The sequence below is a fragment of the Streptopelia decaocto genome (assembly GCF_964273445.1).
Source record: "Streptopelia decaocto genome assembly, chromosome: 2".
NCBI lineage: Eukaryota > Metazoa > Chordata > Aves > Columbiformes > Columbidae > Streptopelia > Streptopelia decaocto.
In genome coordinates, this window is record NC_138655.1 from 155,354,939 (window position 1) to 155,373,950 (window position 19,012).

General features: G+C 41.0%; 1 protein-coding gene across 2 annotated transcripts in view; it reads right to left on the reverse strand.

The window, feature by feature from the left end:
* DPP6 (dipeptidyl peptidase like 6) overlaps positions 1 to 19,012 on the reverse strand; it is a gene marked incomplete at its 5' end in the record, with an annotated part of 400,138 nt that overhangs the window by 10,413 nt on the left and 370,713 nt on the right. For both annotated transcript variants that reach the window (XM_082045833.1, XM_082045834.1), the window contains 3 exons: positions 1,583 to 1,652; positions 3,962 to 4,060; positions 7,475 to 7,522. In XM_082045833.1, coding sequence (XP_081901959.1) covers positions 1,583 to 1,652; positions 3,962 to 4,060; positions 7,475 to 7,522 — 217 coding nt within the window. The remainder of the gene's footprint in view (positions 1 to 1,582; positions 1,653 to 3,961; positions 4,061 to 7,474; positions 7,523 to 19,012) is intronic.

A 19,012-nucleotide genomic window follows, 5' to 3' on the forward strand; every position in this document is an offset into this window, starting at 1 on the left:
ATTCTCCAAAGATGGTATTTTTATGGTGGAGGGGTTTCCGTGAGGACCTTGGCTTTGGGGTGCGCTGGCACTGCCAAAATATGTTGGATGAAACTTGCCGACATCTATCATCCTCTACTGGCAAGAACCGAGTTTTCATTCACTGTCCCATTCATCCAGCCCAGACCTTCCCTCTCCCACGTGGTTCTCAAAAGCAGCTGTAGATGGAGCTGTCAATCACTTCTGTCACCACTGCTTCACACAAGTACAGAGGGAAAGGACACTTTCAACGCGATAAATATAACAGATTAAAAATGTTCAGGCTGGCACAAAATTGGTGGGAAAGGGGAACGGGGTGGGCAGACTCCCTTTTCACTCTTCTGCTTAGGGCCACATCCTGCATAGGGCAACTGTCTTGAGAAATATTGACCCACTTCAGCCAGACAGCTGGAAACAGTCAAGAGATGACGATGGTGGTTGTAAGTAATATTATAAGACTGGGATTAATGTAGAGCCACTGGCACTTCCATCTGTTTCTTGTCCTTTTTGGGGTTCTTGGAGACATTAGGCAACTCACTGCAGGATCTTAATGTGCATGTGACATCAGTTATTTGCATTTATTCAAGCAAGATGCAGGCACATCCAGCTTCAGAGGCAGCCTAATCAAGTGCTGTTAGCTTGATGAGTACCAATCTTCCTCAAGCACTTGTATAATGAAGTACATTTTCTCTGCAGTAATTTTGTGATGTAACGGCACACTTACTGCAGTGCTTTTGTCCTTCATGGAGGAATGTGCAGGATGGTGTTCAGCCATTCATCGGGCATTCGTCACTCCTGCATGAGGCTTCTCTCTCATGGGGTGTTCCCTGGCAAGCAGCAAGTGATGCAGTGGGATGCAGCCAGGGCCAAATGGGTTCTTCCAAGGTCAGTGACTTTCCTCCTCCAGTTTCTTTCCAAATTGCCAGAAAAAACTCAGGAATCTGTATTGTTATTACTAAATGTTGCTCAAAGAAATACCCATCTGCTATGTCTGCCAGGAAGAACCTACCTAATATAAACGCTAATGTTGTGGAGATCTTCAAAGGTTTTTAGCTCTTGCCTTATTGCAACTTCAGAGGACACTGGCATTTACATGGGAAGGATTGCTGCATGAGGGTGTCTAAAATTCAAGCTGTAATGTTGACTGCATCCCACTCTAATACTACTTGCCATTAAGCACATGGTGAGTGCTCCAGGCATTGGGACAGAAAGTCAACATCCATCTTTTATTCCTCCCACTCCTGTTTCTGCCCCCCTTATTACTGAATTGCAAAGGCACGTGGAACAATTTTACAGAATATTACAATTTACTCCGCAGGATTTCACTAGGGCACTCTCCTGAGAGCTGAAACCCTTGGCTCAAACTTGGGAAAAAAGGGACCTACAGCCAACCTCTCCCAGCTTTGAGGTGAGACAGGGGGTAGGGACCAATGTGCCAGACTAAGGTGTTAAAGCAGTCTGGCACTTATTGTAAAAACTGTATCTGAAAAGGTTTTGATCAGGCCGAGGTTTCCATCCTACCCTAAAAAGGTGAACAGGAAGAAAGGACGAGTAGAGAACTTACACAATCAAAAGCAAGGGGTAGTGCGTGGTGTCCGAAAAGGTTGCTGGCTTTAAGATCTGCATTGGCAATCCTAGGCAAAAAAAAAACCCAAATAACAACATGTTTTCAGTGTGGGAATGCTGACATAACTCTAATAGGTTTTTCTGGTGCTTTGGCCACTTATGAACAGGAACAAAATGGCATTTCATCAGAGGCACTGGTAAATACCACCTTAGAAACACAGATGTTGTCAAAGAAAAGACACATATTATGATAGCTGAGGTGACAAGAAATGTAAATCGGGAGTACAGTGTGAGCTGCTCAGTCATGCTTCACTTTTACAGCATTCAATTAACATCTGGCAATAGCTATAATTTTCCTTTTTGGCAGCTGGGAGAGTGACACAGCCAGAAATCAATATTTCAGGGCAGCAGAGGAGGGGGAAAATTGGTGATGAAAATGATAATTTAAAACCCAATTAAGTATGGTGGCTGGGGGATAGAATAGGATTATTTTGCTATAATGGTGTGAGGACAGATAAAGAAACACGTATTTTAATCCTAACTTCTAGAGGGCTTAATTTTGCTATAGAACAGGAGGTAAATGTGCTGACGCCTACATCATTATACTGGTACTGAACCAATGCAAGTATGGGACGTGGTCACCAAAGCTTCATTTAATGCTTCCTATGGCTTCATATTGACAGCCCAAACTGCTGCCATACAAATGCTTTCTGCATTAATGAGACGACATTTATTTTTAAAATGTTAACTACAATCCAGATTAGCAAAGGCCCAGAAATCAAATTGGTATTAGTAGCATTTTCCGTAGATTAATACACAGATTAACCACGCAGTTTAAGTGGTTTGCTTTGCAATCATTGTCTGACACTCCGCCTAATTAGTTATTCCATCTGAATGCTAATAGCTGCAAATTGGCTCAATGGCCAAGGGACAGCCAAAAAGGCCATCACTTGACTTTAAATATAACTAAGCACTACGTGCAGTGTTCCCCAGGCTGTTAAGCCCAAAGCTGTGAATATACAGGGAGAGCGCAGAAGAACAGCCACACATCTGCGGCCAGCTTGTATTTGTTAGACACACACACACATATATTTTACATTAAATGACTAGAATCACATTTCAATGATACCTGCAGTTAAGAAATTTAGCATCAAGCTCAGTTATTCCTAATAAGATGCCAGTGCCACTATGAATTGGCTCATGGTAGGGATAGGCATGATCTTTGTGACAGGCTCTTTCCCCTTCTTTTCCTGCCCATAAGCCCTGGAAAGTCATGTCTGTTCTTGTTATCTCATGCACTTGTTTATGTTCCTAATGCCCATGTGGCAAGCAGAACATGTTAGGGCCATTATGATCCCTTTCAAATGGCAACTGTCCCTCAGACTTTGCTTCACACTTTATAACACCTGGCAACGGTCAAAATTAGTAACTTGTCATCCATCACACCTCACTGCTTTATTTCACTGCATCCAATCTGAGAGGTACAATCCTTCTTGGCACGGGAAATAGCATGGGTCATACTTTAAACTCAGGGAATTTGGGATTTTTTTTAGAGTTTCTATCATACACATAAACTGTAATTTTTGGGAGCCACTGACCAACTCCAGGTATGTGGATTTTCCACATATAGGTAAGATACCTGCTTATGGCCAGAGGAGATGCTTTTTAGGTTGTTTCAGGTGCATCTATAGAGACAGGCAGAAAATGCTTACACTTTAAGTGTTTGCCATTAAGCTTTTCTCTCTGTCCTCTTTGGCATATAGGTATGCGGGGAATTATTACAAAAATAATGCACCACCTGCAGATACAAACTGCTCTGAGTTTCTGCCTTCTTTACTGTCTTGGCTTTCCTCATAAAGCATTTTTTTCCAATCCTATTAAATGATATTGCTTTCTCAAAGAATCCTGAATGACTCTGGTGGACAGTCATTGGCAAGTCATCTCCATTCACTGCAGTTCAGCATTGTACACTGAAAGGCGGCCACAGGATAGTCAGCAAGCACTAGACAGTATCCCACTTCAAACCTATCTCAAATAATTCTCCGGTCCTGCTGGGGCAAATGCCCTGAAGAATGGGGGCACCACACCATGTCATTACTCAGAATGGCTTTTTCTCTAAAAATAAAATTTCAAAAGGAAACCCCTCACACACCTCTATCATTTTGCCTTTCTTCAGCTGCATTGTCATCAAATCCTGTCTCCGTAATAACCTCCGTATTTAGCACATCTTAAGAGAGTGTATGCGGACTGGGTGAGTTTATTGAAAGTCAAAGTAATTTTTCCTCCTGCCAGTCTAACCAAGATGACTGTATCATTTCACAGCAATAGCAGTCAAAAAAGAAAAAGAAAAATAAGAGAAAGGAAAGGTGCTACTTACTGTAATCGTCTATCTTGATTTCCATGTATTCTACCTTAGGCATTTGCCTGCCATTTACAGCCAGCTGCACATTTTCATTCACTTCCAGCTCAAATATTTCTGAAAGATGAAGGACAAGGTCAGAAAAATGTTTGGCATAGTTTATGAAAAAGTGTTTCAACATTTTATAGTCACCTGAATATTTGTAACACAAGTTTCCTTATGAAAGAATTTCCTTGTAGTCCTCACAGAGATCTAGTTCACTTAAGTCTTTGAAACCCCTTCCAGGTTCTGTGTTGGCAAAAAGCTATATTCCTGAAATCAGTGACATTCAGCTGATTTACAGCAAATGGGAGTGTGACTTCCATGTAGAGGGTCCCAGGCAGACATCTACTTGCCATGCAAAGCTAGATATCAAATTAAGAAGTCCTCAAGTCTGAGCCAAAGTTATACATAATAAACAGGGAAAAGGAGGAGACTGTGGAAAGCTTCGGGACAAGGTTGTGCTGCTACACAAGAGAAAATCCACAAGAAGGAAAGCCATGGGTAGAAAAGAGTGGACAAAGATCATACAGCCCTACAACATCTGGTTTTGGAGCAGTCTTGGCTTTCAGAGATTTTTGATGATCATTCAATTTGCTTACGTGTATTACCCACAGACTCTCTGGGACTGAAATAGAGGATTCCTTCCTCCTTCCCAGGAATTAATCTTTATTCCCCACATCCTGGCCATGTGCTCTAACCACTGAGTTTCTTCTAGAAAAGCAGCTACATCCAACATCAGAAAGAGAAAGTCCCTTCCAACTGGTAAGGAAAGGGCCCACCTTTAGGAGACATTTCAGGTTGTATGTCCTAGGTGGTGGGATGTATCTCCTGGTGACGATGAGGCTCCTGAGTCCCGTGGGGAAAGGATTCAGGGGCTGGGGGGATCCTATGGCAGTGGTAGTGAATCCTGGTCTGGGGACCCCATTGTCTCATCCCCGTGGCAGCCAGCTGGGTTTGGACCAGGGGGATCCAGGGCACCATCTCTGCCATGTGAACCCAAGGAGGGTTTGAGGATTTCACATCAAATTATGTGTTTCATTGACTGTAACTTCCCTTTAGAGACACACTGATAAATAGAAGTGTGACCCCAGCTCCTAAAATAATACAGTACCTGATTATCATGCTGTCGTTGCCCATCTCTGCTGAATAGGCAGGCACAGAACAAAACCATGCCCTTCCCACTTAATACATTTCACAGATCTCTCAGCTACAGTGTATTGATTCAATGACTATTCACCCTGCTTCTGAAAAGCCTGGCTCATCTCTATTGAAACCACAACCCCCACAAAAGTGCCAAAGCAACAGCCTATTACGTTTAGTTAAATATTAAGATTCTCATTTAATTATGGCACACACAAGTAGCTTTATCAGCAGAAAGGGGCTTGCCACGTAGGGGAATTTAGTCAAGCCGTTTTATTTGTTCATATAATTGCATTCACAGAAAGCCAGAAAGACTGTGGAGGAAATAAAAAAGATTGGCATATCTCCTAAAGGACTTTCTTTTCTGCTTTAGGACCACAGGGGGCTTGAGTCTGTGGAGTACAAATGGTCATTGCTTAATTAAATGTAAGCACGCTATAATATTCAGTGCAACTCACTATTATCAGATTATTGCAGAATACAGAGGCAAACTCCCTTTATAGAGGAATGGGCTCATATTAAATAAGTAAATTCAGTAACACGGAACTGTCAGTTGCCCTTTATTCAAAAGCAAAAGAAAGGGGGCAGAGGGGGGGAAAGGAACCAGGGGAAATGCTGATCATCTGCAGAAAATAATGAATTTCAGTAGGGAATGTGTTCTGTGCATGACTAGATCAAGTTCCCTATGTAATAAACGCTACACATCTCTATCTGTCAAAATAAAGCTAGTCTTGATGTGGTTTATGTTACTTTTTCAAGCCCTTCTTTTACTGTTTCTGTTTTATAGTATCTCTCATTTTATTCACCTGAAAGTATTTTATAAAACTATACAGGAGATGTAACACAGTTCATGAGAGCTGTTATAGCCAGTCAGCCATCTCCATGCCTATGGTAAAATAAAAATATTAAGTTTAAGGGGTGGAAAAAAGGCCACTTTGGAGCTGCAACTCAGAGCTGACTGTTCTGGCCCTGTGGCAACATCCCCTGTGGGTTGAGGAGCCTTGTGGGCATCACTCTGGACTTACACTCTGTGAGGGCACTGCCAAGCCCAAGTCTCTGCTGGGAAGAAGAAGAGATGATATACCCTTGTGCAATGACTGAGATATGAGTGGTCGCCGATGCGGAAAGACTGAAAAGCTAGAAACTGGCAATTTGTTTTCAGTATTACTTTAAAAAAGCAATTCTTGTATCTTTGTAGACCAGAATAGCTACAAGTGCCAACCTTTGTGCATTTATACCTCTATCCCACTATTGCCAGCAGCAATAACATGAACATGAACATGAACACGAACACGAACATGAACAAAAAGCGAGAGCCCTCCTCTGGATGACAAAATCAGTCAGCTCTGTCATGGCGCTTTTATGGAGAAATTATAGACCAGTGGGGAAACTGAGTCACAAGGAAATTAAATATTTATGTCATGGTCACCCTGTAAGCAAGATGATGGCAGATGGTCTAAGCCATGGTCCAGGGTATGTTGTGATGCTTTACTTTGGCAGCAAAGATCTCTCTTGCTGCCTTTACAGGACAGTCACACAGCAGCAAATTGCTTTAACCCAACTTGTTCTAGGATGTTGCTAAATTTCATGCATTTCTTTCTCTGCAAAGGAAAATTTTAATTGGAACAAATTAATTGAAAAGGATGGGAGGATAAATTAGAGGCTTCCTGTCATGCTGACTTGGGGTAAAAAAATGATCTTTCTGCATGATTTGTATTGTTACAGGTGTGACAGAAACCTCAGCTCTCTACAGGGAGTCCTAATCCATCTGGTAATGGCTACAGCCAGTACCAAAGAATTTGAGGGAAAAACCCCTATATTTGGAATAATTCCAGCTTCACAGTGGTGTAGATGTGAACCATTATCCTGAAAAAGCTTTACCAGACAGTAAGTGCTACAATCCCCATGAACAGATCAGGAAACCAGGCAGAGGCACAACTTGTGGGGCTCACTCCACTGTGTTCTCTCTCTCAACCTGGTAATCCATATCAGAGTGATTTTATTAAAACTGTAGATTAAGCTAAATATTTATTATTTTTTGAGTGGGAAAAGAAACAAAATCTGTGGAAGACTAACGAAAAGAAAGAGGGAGATACAGACTTTGCATTTTTTTTTTTGAGAAAGCTGATAACAAATGTTATGCCCAAACCCACTGCGTTTGTACCCCAAACAGAAAACTTTTTGGTGGCAGCACCACAGCTCTGCAAGTCCCTCTGACTTGCACAAGACTTGTATTTAGGCAGAGTCTGGGCTCCCTGCTAGAGTGAGTTTACCAAAGAGCAGCTACATCTCGCTGTCCTGCCTGGCTACTTTTGTAGGAAGAATCACAAAGCTCAAGCCCATTCTTACTCTGTGCATCCGTTGTGTTGTGAACAGTCACCATCGGGACTCGGGGACCTGGAAAGAAGAAAAGAACTCAGTTAAATGTCTGTTGAAGCACACACAGATGCACGTGAACCTGGTTTTGAATTCCACAGAGCTGAAGACTCCTGAGACTCGCTTTCCATGCAAGAGCAATCTAAAAAGCAAATCACCTTGGTATTAGAAAGAGCCTATGAATAAATGACAGTAATGTAGACTCAAAGACATACGAGGTTTCAAAGCCTGTTCCCAACAGACCACTAAATGCATCTTTCCTTAATTTGTAAACATTATAATTAGCATAAACACAATTAAATCACTTGCTTTTAAAATTATTCTAATGATACTCAAACACCACAGCACAAAGCATTTACATTTTTTCTGCTATGGATAACTGTTGCTGGTTTGCAAATGTTTTGTGTTTTTTTGGTTTTTGTTTTGTTTTGTTGTTTTTTTCTTTTTTATTATTTTGTTTTGTTTTGTTGGTGGTGGTTTTGTGTGTGTGTTTGTTTGTTTGTCTGTTTTTTAATGAATTAAACACAGGTTTGGCTCTCACACTAAAAATGATCACATATGTTGCCTTAAAATGCAGTATTTGGGTACTGAAATGAGTCAGTATTACACAAAGGGGATTGTCATTAGTATGCAATGCACAAGTGAACCACAGAATTCATTGCCATAGGATGCTGCAGTCTTTAGGATGTTATAGTCTTTACCTCAGGGTGCTATATCTTCAGCACAGGGTGCTATAGGACACTACTGTCCTTAGCACAGTGGTCTGGATTCAACTTCTTGTTCAGAAAGTCACCAAGTGGCTGATTGACAGAAAAATGAAATGGTAGATGAGATGAGGTTCAATTTGTAGTTGTCAGCTTCTTTCTCTCTGTTTTTCAATTAGCATTTGCTGACTGCTCTTGGAGAGAGGATGCTGGGCCAAGATGAGCCTCAGTGTGACCAAGTCCAGCCACTTGTATGTTACTACCATACCTGTTCATAGATTTTCCATTGAGCTTGATAATATGGCTCAGGAAGGTGGAAGAAGCAGTGATTAAATGATTAATTTTTAACTTCGGAGATAGCTGTTGTCTTACTTTCCTTCCCTTTCCCCATAATGTAATATGATGCAGCAGCAGCAAGTGCAAGCAGCTGAGGAAAGATCATCTGTAGACTCAGAATCAACAGCAGAGCCAGATGGCTCCCACACCAAGTCCACCACTAAACCATGTCCCTAAAAACCTCATCTACACATCTTTTAAACCCCTCCAGGGATGGCGACTCCACCACTGCCCTGGGCAGCCTGTTCCAATGCCCGACAACCCTTTCCAGGAAGAATTTTTTCCTAATTATCCAATCTAAACCTCCCCTCGTGCAACTTGAGGCCATTTCCTCTCATCCTATCACTTGTGACTCAAGAGAAGAGACCAACCGACTCCATGTTACAACCTCCTTTCAGGTAGTTGCAGAGAGTGAGAAGGTCTCCCCTCAGCCTCCTGTTCTCCAGGCTGAAGAGCCCCAGACTTGTGCTCCAGCTTTGTTGCCCTTCTCTGAACTTGCTCCAGCACCTCAATGTCTTTCCTGTAGTGAGGGACTCAAAACTGAACACAGGATTCAAGGTGTGATCTCGCCAGTCTTTGTGGCAGAGCTCTTTTGTACATACTTTATTTCCAGTTCAAACTTACTACGCAATGAGGGTGTGCAGCTGGTGGGGATGGCAAAATTTGGAACCATCTGTGCAAAAGGCCCATATTAGAAACTGCGTTTCCTCCTTTCTCAGGCTCCAACAGTCTGTTGGCACACTGCTGGAATACAGGCCAATCCTGCTGTTGAACTACACTGAATATTACAAAACCAATATTTTTAAGCTTCAAATTTAAGACAGCTTAATGAAGCTTGATATTCACTGCGATTCAAGTTCCTTTAAGATGGGTCCTTCAACCTACAAGCAAATCCAATGTGATCACCAGTTGTGCATCAGCAATTCGTGCAGAGATGGTTGAGAAAAAGCACCTCAAATGCTGTAAATGATAGTCGTCACAAATGGCAACAAAATCAGGTTACTGCGAGCCATCCATACTGGTTCGGTAAGCGAAATAAGTTCTTCAGAGCAAGAAAGACTTTAGGACGGTATAGGGGTGTCAATGTTTTATCCCTATGCTGCCAAGAAACCACATCCCATGTCATACCATTGAGAGTGTTTAATGTAAACCTGACCTACACAGTGAGGAGGTAGAAAAAGGTTTTATTTATAATTAAGCTGACTGATATAGCAGCCTGACTTTTTGGTTTCTTGGCAACTGAGCATTTTCTTCTCTAACAATCCAATTCCTTTGTTTGCACCTTTTTCTTCAAATGCAGCTGAGTACAATGCACAGAAGAAAACTGTGTTTTACTCACCGGGATTTAGCTGAATTCGCCTTTCTACTACTAATATACATTGATATGCTGACCATATTTATTTATAAATCTGCCCTGCTTTTTTTCTTGATGTCCCAGAAGCCACTCTGCTGGAAAAGCAACAAACCTAATAAACAATTCATCATGGGCATGATAAAATCATCACTGAAAATAAAAGGAATCCTCCCAAATGACTTCAGTTGGAGCTAGCGCAGTCCTTTAATTAACACAAAAATGCCTAACAAAAAGAAAGGTATAAAGAGAAAAATACAATGCATATAATCCTTTTATTTTCTAATCTATTCTTCCTTTTGTGTTGGTACTGGAAAAACTATGAGAAACTAATAAACAAAGAAAAAAGCCAGTATGTAGTTTATGTATTATGTGTTGTGTTTCCTTAGTCTCTCACTAGCTTACTGTAATCTTCCCAAATCAATATTTTAATGTGAGGCCCCACACACAGATATTCAGTTTGAGGTAATATGAAATAAAAATATTTTAAACTATGCATCATTATCCTTGAAAAAGCAGACTTTCGAGTTGCTCAATTTTTATTTTTCAACAAATGAGGAAAAATGGTAAAGACAGTAATCTACAGAGTGGAATAATCAGGTTTGTGAGGAAGACCAGTCTTGATATTAAATATTCCCGGTGATGACATTCCAGTTAAAGAATGCATTTCACTTGTGAGCAGGCTGAAAGTCATTAAGAAGAAAAATCCCTTTTTAGGAATGAAGTAAATTGCTTATTTCAATGCCAATTTTTAAAGTGAAACAACCTAGTTACACGCTAGACTATGTCTTTTAGTACACACACATCAAAAGTCTCTCAACACTCACAAGTGCCTAACGCCTGACAGGGATAGAACTAAATTCTTGAAATTAGGAAGTGTATATTCATTAGCTGCCTCTTGTACTTTACTTTTAAACCTATAACAGTGTGACAGTCCCATTACACATGCCATCTGGTAAATGCCATCCACTGTCATTTGCGAATCTGAGAGTGAAACCTAATTTGTTCAATGAACTGCTGGGAGCTGACAGAAGCAGAGTGAGGACATCCTCTGCTCCATGTCCCCTCTCTCCAGAGCCCTTCTAAACGGGCTTTGATTGGGACTCCTGAGCCCTGGTACATTCTGCTACTTCTCTTCTTTAATCAGTGCTGATGAGCACCCGTGTCTATCCGTCCCCCTCGGAAACTTTGTGAACGCTCTGCCTCTTGCTTACAGAGGTGTTGAGTGTGTATGAGCATCAGGTGCAGGTTGGATTTAAGCAATCGCTTGTGCTCCTTGTGGAATAAAACACAAAGTGCTCCACTTTAAGAAAGTAAAGCAGATACTGAGCTGCTTTGCACTGATGTGAAAAGGTAAGAAAGACCCAGTGCACACCTCATAAGCTGGGTGGGTGTTCCCAAAATCCTGGGCAGGACATTTTCCTGCAGGATGAGGGGAGGATGATGCTGTTGGATTTCTTCCCCTGCCCCAGCTGCAGAGGGGCAGTTACACACAGGGCTGTGATACGCCCTGAGGTGTGGGACCTGGTTCTGCTGCTCTCTGCCACATCACCCCAAATTTGTAGGGTGCTGGGTGGCATCTTATGGGCTCTGTGACCCTGTTATCTCTCCCTGCATACCTCTGGCAGGAGTGAGCTCTGCTCCCCTCTCCTTGGCTCCAGCATTGCACCAGTGAACTCCAGTAACTTGCCAGCAGTTTTAATGCTTTTGCTTTATTTATAACTTAAGAGAAAGGACCAAAATATTGACAAGAAAACTTCTGTGTGTATAGACATACGCTATACATTTCCGGACAGATGCACAGTTAATAATGCTGCATAAATCTCTAGTTACAGGAATGAGATTTTCAATTACTACAGTTAAAAGTCTGGCTTTATGATAAGGCCTCTGACTTTAAAGACGTTACTGTCATTATCCATGCTAGAAGTAAATTAAGCCATATCACTATAATGACACGGGCAAATTCATCATCAAGGAAGTATGACCTGCTGTGATCTGAAAGTGCACAGAAACTCGGTGCCTTGGTAATTTGACAAGAAAAAGCATTGGCCATGGCTTGTCATCAATTTTTTAAGCAGCTTTCATTATTACTTCCAAGAAGGTTATGCTTAAACACTATCAGAAATAAGTGACTCCAGATTTTAAGGTCGTAAGGTATAGATTTAGAGAATAAAAATGGAAAATCATACAATTTTGAACAAAATGTTTACCAGGTGTTTGTTTTGTAATATTTTGAAGATAATATTCCACAATATTCCTGATGTTTTCATGATCTCAACAGCATAGGGAATTGTATCAGTTACAACATTAAAATGAAAGTAGTGATTATAAAAAGAATATAAAGTAAAATTGCAAAAAAAAGGTAATAAAAGTTTATATAAGTGTTTAAAAAGCAAAAAAAAAAAAAAAAAGAGGAATTGTCTTATTCTTCTCATCCATATTCTCAAAGGCTTCAATGTGGCAGATAATTTCAGACCAGAAGCTAAATTCACAGTGTGTAAACAATGAAAATTCAAATACTCTCTGCCAGCCCCACCAGCATATCTCTTAAGCGCTGATGAATGATTTAAAAGAGCAGCTGCAAGCGACAGGAGCTGAGAGGGTCTGGCTCTGCACAAGTGAGATAATTGGCAACAGCCATCTCTGCGTACAGATTCCAGATCTCTTTATTTGCTAGTCTATGAATTATTTATACACGCTGCATAAAGTTCATATGTTGGGGTGATATTATCAGCCTAATAAATTAAGACATGGGGAGTTCTGTGAATCACTGCTAACAATTAAAATATTTTCCCATTTACAATATTTTCCAGTCTACGCTACAGACAGATGTTCGTGCTGTTTGCTTTGGCAACCTTGTTGACACAAACATCAAACAGATTTGTGCTGCTATTCACCCTCCCCAAGGCATTTAATTTTTTAATCTAATCTACTTCCTCAAATGTAACTTGTCTTGTAAAATAATCAATACTGTCTTGTTCGCATGCAACACGCAGGATTGCACAAACCGCACCGATGGTACTGCTTGTTTCTGCCTCGTCTGATACCAGTAATAAATTTCATGCTTACTTTATATAGAGCAGAAATAAATCTGGTTGTTCTGAGGCGGCTTCAGTTTTCAGTGTCTAGAGGGCAAATGAGGAAGAGATTTGTCTTTAATAATACTACACAAAATAGCTCCAGTGAGTTCTTCAAAAAGATTGTTTGAATGAATAAATGTGGTCAGGTCCTGAGTCTGTTCCATGGGATTTTGAGCAGTACCTACAAACAGCAGCGTGGAAGCTGGGCTGACACTAAATGGCTCCATCCCACTGTCTGTCCTGTGATCTCCAAGATGCAGAACAACATGGGACCTCTGGGGCTGAGAAGACTCCCCCTTGCTTCTTCAGGTAGTTGTGTGTTATAAAAGTATTAACAAACACCCACTAAATATAACCCTGTTTTCATGAATGTAATTCCTACTGGTGTCTCACTCTTCTGGCAGGAGCTGCTTTCTAACTTGAAGCTGCACTGGCTGTCACTCCAAGTTACACCTTTTTGAGTTTATGCCAACAAGTCGTCTTCTACTAATCACAGATATTCCTATTATAATTAGAGCAGTCATTGTCCCCAAAGATCTCATCCAGTATACAAAAATAGATGATTTTAGCTCCCTTTGTAAGACAAAATCTCTTTTCCTCTTATTCTTTAATACAAGAGCATGTCACATTCAGTTTCTCCTTCCTAAACAGAAATGACCAGGATTCTGGCCGTGCTGTAGAGGATGTCTTAACTGGTCCTTATAAAGCGAAACTGCTACTTCCTCAGTTCTGTGGAAAATTGTTTGCCTGATCCATTCTGAAAGAGCCTCCTCCATGGTCACAGCCAGTAAATGGTTTGCAGACATCCAGTGATCACCTTTGTATGCCCAGGTACACCCCTGCTCCTTTGAGACATTTGTAACTCTTGAGTTTCAAGCACACAAGACAAATTCTTGCCCTGAGTTGCCACATGCTTAGTTTTGCTCTTTATTCTATGAATTTCTCCCATTCCAGACCTGAAAGACAGCCAACTTCTCCAGTATTTCTCTCTGCCTTCTGATAATGCTTATCCACTTTGTGGCCTTAACATATTTCATTTGCTACGTCCAGCTTTGGGTTCCCAGGCTGCCAGGGAACAGTCTAAGTAGGGTCATTGCCAAGACCAGCTCTTAATGAACCCCGCTGCTGATGTCCAATTAGCCTTCTATTTCTCTTCATCATAATTGACCGCCTTCTTTCATTTAGCTGCTACTTAACCTTCCCTTATAATTCCTTCACTAATCCCCATCCACTCCTTCTTAATTAATATCATCCAATGAGGCATCAGATTGAGTGGGCTGAGTGAAAGCATTTCCTTCCTTTCAGGAGGCTTTGGTGAAGGTTTTCAAAAGCCATAATGCAATAAAGCATGTGGATGATTCCAAAGAACAGAATACCTATGGCCCTCAAGAAACATTGCAGGTGTATTAATCCATTATAGTGGTAAGATCAGCCATAAAAAGGAGGCAAGTTAGGAGAAATTGCTTGCAGAACTCCTGAATCTGACAGTACATCAAGGCTCTGTACCTGGAGATGTAAGTACCAAAGGTAGGAAGGAACCACTCCAGATCATGTGGGGATCACTGACTTCCCAAAATGCTTTGTTATTTTGTTCTAATGTGCTGGTTCAGATCTATGATTGGAAGAATAAATCTGAACAGATAAATCCCCATACTCAATTCTCTTTCTTTTTCCAATTTCTGTTCCATTTCCCGTTAATTCTAATTGAATCTCTCATTAATTTAACCTCTTTCAATTCAATTTTAATCCAGGCTTTCTGCAAACTTTGAAAAGAGATTAAAGCAGAAGTTTAACATTTGTCCCTATTTAAAAATTATGCTTGTTTCTTATTGGATTAGTTTATGCTAATCCTTAGAGAAATATGATATGTGGAGGAATATGCCTGACATTTTCTGTATTCCCCGCCTACCATGGAAAGTCACTGGATAACTCAGGATGCTCAGGGAGCTTGTGCGTTCTCCATCCTTGGAGGGTTTTAAGAAAAGACTAGACACAGCCCCGATCAATCTGGTCTGATCTCTGACACTGCCTGGAGCAGGAGGTTGCACTAGAGACCTCCTAAGGTTCTTTCCGATCTGAATTTTACTATGATATTGTGATTCTGTGATTAAAAAGTAGCACAAATGGCAGTGTAGTCATAACGGAGGGACTGTGTAGCCACTTCCTGGTAGAGCCGTGGAAAGGTCCCCTAATAAACATCCTGCTGATATATTAAAGGGAAAAGGATATTTCCTTCTAATAGCAGCATGAATGAAAATACTCTCTTCTCAGTGTGATTTACAACTCATTGACACTGACAGAATAAAACCTTTTGTGCTCGTTCCATTAAAAGCCTTGTAAAAACTGATTCAGATAAACTTCATTTATTTTTTTTTCCAAAAGTAAAAATGAAATTATCTTGCAACAAAATAATGTTATCCTAGCTAGGTAAGTAATAACTGATGCTGGATATTAGCTGCATATAAATAACATGGCCTCACATTGTCTGTTTATTAAGCTGTTTACCTCTCATGAGTTCTCAGGTTTTAATATATCCTTAATGTACTGACTACATTAATAAAGGACTAAAGAAGCCAGCAATAAACCTTACGGCTGGTCCAGCTGGCAAACAAGGTGAAAAAAGCAGTTTTCCTTAGAGGAAGCTTTAAATCTTGTGGGATGGTAACATCTGTACTATCCACTGCAGAATAATGAGTTCAACCAAGGTCGCTCATATAGCTGGGAATAACGCACATGCACCCGAGTCTCAACATGCAGGAGGCCACTGCCTGATTTGTGAAGCATTGGAGGAAGCCTGTTGTCACAGCCATTTATCTCCTATGAGTGGAATTCAGATAAAATTTTATATGTGCAGAATGACCAAATGACAAGAACTCTGGCTGTAAGCAGATGACAGATCACCTTCCTCTGGGCAAGGCCAGACAGCTCGTATTTACAAGCAAAAGACAAAACAAAACCAGGATCAAAGCATGTAAAACCGAGGAACACATAGTGCTTTGCAGAATGAGGTTAATTTTAAAGGGGATAAAAGTTTCCATTTCATTCCACAGTCTTTTTTTTTTTCATGCACTGGAAATTACAGGCGGTTTCTCTTCATTTTATTATTAACTATTCACGCTTTTTTCCCCCACTTATTCTATGTCACTGGGTATACACAGGTACTTTACACCGCATTAAGGTTGTATAACAATACAGTGAAATATTTTAGAACATAAATGAATGGTTTACTTAAAGGAAGACAAAATGTGACGGGAACATCCACAAAAGCCACTATTTCATTTAATCTCAGACTGCTTTAATAACTGTGTTGTTAACAGCCGACAGAAAAGAAGTTCTCTTGCAGATTCCAAACCACTAATAGCATCCTCCCTTTTCCTAGAGAAAAAGCTCTTGTGGTACCTTCTGTTTGTGCAAAAGGGATTTTTCCTATCAGTTTGCTGTTTTGAAGTCCTGCGAGGATGTGAGGGAGTGGGAATGAGCACTCCCCATCCTGCCTTTACCCACGGGATTTCTGACCCATGAACTGCACACAAAGGAGTTGAGATGCAAGAGCCAACCTCGGCTGTTAAGTAAGAAAGGGAGTCAAGTGAATGTAAATGTGAATTATATAGTAATTATAATATAAATAGGACCCAGAGATTAAGTCTGTGCATGCTTTCAAACAGCAGAAACTAATTTAAGCTTCATAAGCCTCAGGAAAAGTTCCAAAAGGTCACTGTTTGCCTGGAAGCACTAATTACAGCCTCCTGCTACTGGGTATACAAAAAAATGAAGCGTTGTTGTAATCATCTTTGTATAGGAAACCATTCTGGTCACAACAGATAACAGTCACCCAGTGACCTAATATGTGAGCAACCACCAGGATCACCTTCCAGGCAGGAGCAGGGCTGCTGTGCTCATTGGGCGTGGGGCTGGGTGGGAACCTGCACCCACACCGTTGGGTTGTGACTGGTTCCTGGAAGCCATTATCACATCGCAGGGCATTTAGAGTCATAGACAAATAGAATCATAGAATCATTTTGGTTGGAAGAGAACCTCAAGATCACCAAATAAAATAATAACTAACTCTAGCACTAAACCATGTCCCTAAGAACCTCATCTAAATGTCTTTGAAACATCTCCAAGGATGGTGATTCAATCACTTCTCTGGGCAGCCTGTTCCATTGTTTCATAACCCTTTATGTGAAGAAACTTTTCCTAATATCCAATCTAAACCTCCCCTGGTGCAACTTGAGGCCATTTCCTCTAGCTGCACTTCGGTGTTACCTCCATGTTTCTCACACATCTTGGATTTTGTCAGCCAGATATTTGGGCTAGGATGCCTGGGTTATGCAGTAGCACAAGGGTAGCATGCTCTTGGGCTTTGCCTGTTCTGCTTTATCCAGAAAGGCAACACCATGTTCAGAGCCCCATAGAATAGTGTCAGCCGCTGGCTTTTACCCCTTGCTGTAGACATCAGATCCAGGCCAAGAACAGCTCATATGGTTCAGAAAATCTGACCCCCCATGAGACAGTAAGTAGCAAACCCTTCTGTTGATGTATGTCATACTATTTGATGTGCTGGAAAATAATGTAACTCCAGGCTAGTAGATGAAAATCATAATTTAATTGTGAATAATAGAGAATATAGACACCAGTCTACTCTGGGGTGCAGCAGTAACAAGCTGCAGTCATTGGATGGTCCATAAAATATTCCCAAAACCTCACTTTGTGGTTCCCTACAAAATTTAAACTAGTGTTGTCCACTTCCATCCCCACCTCGGCCACTTGGTCCCATCCCAACCTGTCCCACTCCCTCGCATGATCAGAAATGTTTATACAAGCATCCAGCAAAACAATAGAAGAGCTTCTAGAACTGCAGAACAAAAAAAATAAAACAATTTTCATTCAGTTAAGTTCCTGGACCTGGCTCAGAGTGAACCTATTTGTGGAACAGGTAGCAGACTGGTGAAAAAAAACCCAAGGTAGACAGAGAATGGAGCTGCCTCTTTCAGTGGCAGAACTGACTGCTGTCTTCCAGACCTTGAGGACATACAGTGATGTGGTTCTAAAGACGTACTGGTGAAAAATACTATAAGGTGCTTTTTAAGGGGGTTATTACATTTCACAGCAAGGCAAGGTGGGGCAGAGAGAGGCAAAATCAGTCAGGACAGGAGGTAGAAACCACCTTCCCCTTGACCCTCCTCCTCTCAGTCACTACCTGGGTGGTATCACTCATGGTGCTTCCAGTAAGGAAAGCATCTAAAGTTGGCTCTCAGCCTTGGATATGCTCTTCAGAGCTGCTGATGCAGCTACACTGAGGTGTGGTGGCAGCTGGTGCACATCCCATTAGTAAAAGCGATCTTTCACATTTGTTTAAACCAAGGTAGGCCTATTGCGTTTCTCTCTCCATAGGCTCTTGACTGGTTAATAAAACTAATTTTCAGCACTAGTAGTTATTTCAGCATCTAATTAAGTCTCTTCAGACTACCTCAATGACATAATTTATTATGATCCTTGGCAAAGGTCACCTGAATTGCCAAGTTCTGGCCATCCTAGCAGGACCAGCTGCACTTAGCATTTACTTGAATTTCAGTAAGAAGTGCTTTGGAGACTCTCTAAGATGCTTTGTTATTGCCATGATGGGTAGTTCTACGACGTTATTAATTGACACTAAACCCACATGCTTCAGGAATAATGCCAGGCAGCAGGCTTTCTACATAACTATGATTTTGAAGGGATTAAATGTAGGTATTTCCCCTCTGTGCATTTAATGCTTGTTTCAGACCCTGGAGTGAGATACTTGCACCCACAGTAGCAAGCTTTCCCCAGCTATCTGCCAGAGATGCCCCTAACCACATGAAGTGGTTATCTGGAGAGGTTAAATAGGAAGTTCACTTTCTTCATCTCTCAAAAGCAAGAAAAAGAGTTTCTACCTTTTAAACCTGGGTGTTATTGACAGAAAACACTCTCAATGAAACATTCTCTCTGTAGCATTTGACAAGCAAATGCTTTTTTTCCCTGTTCAAATCCCTCTTAGAAGATCAGTACTTCCATAGCG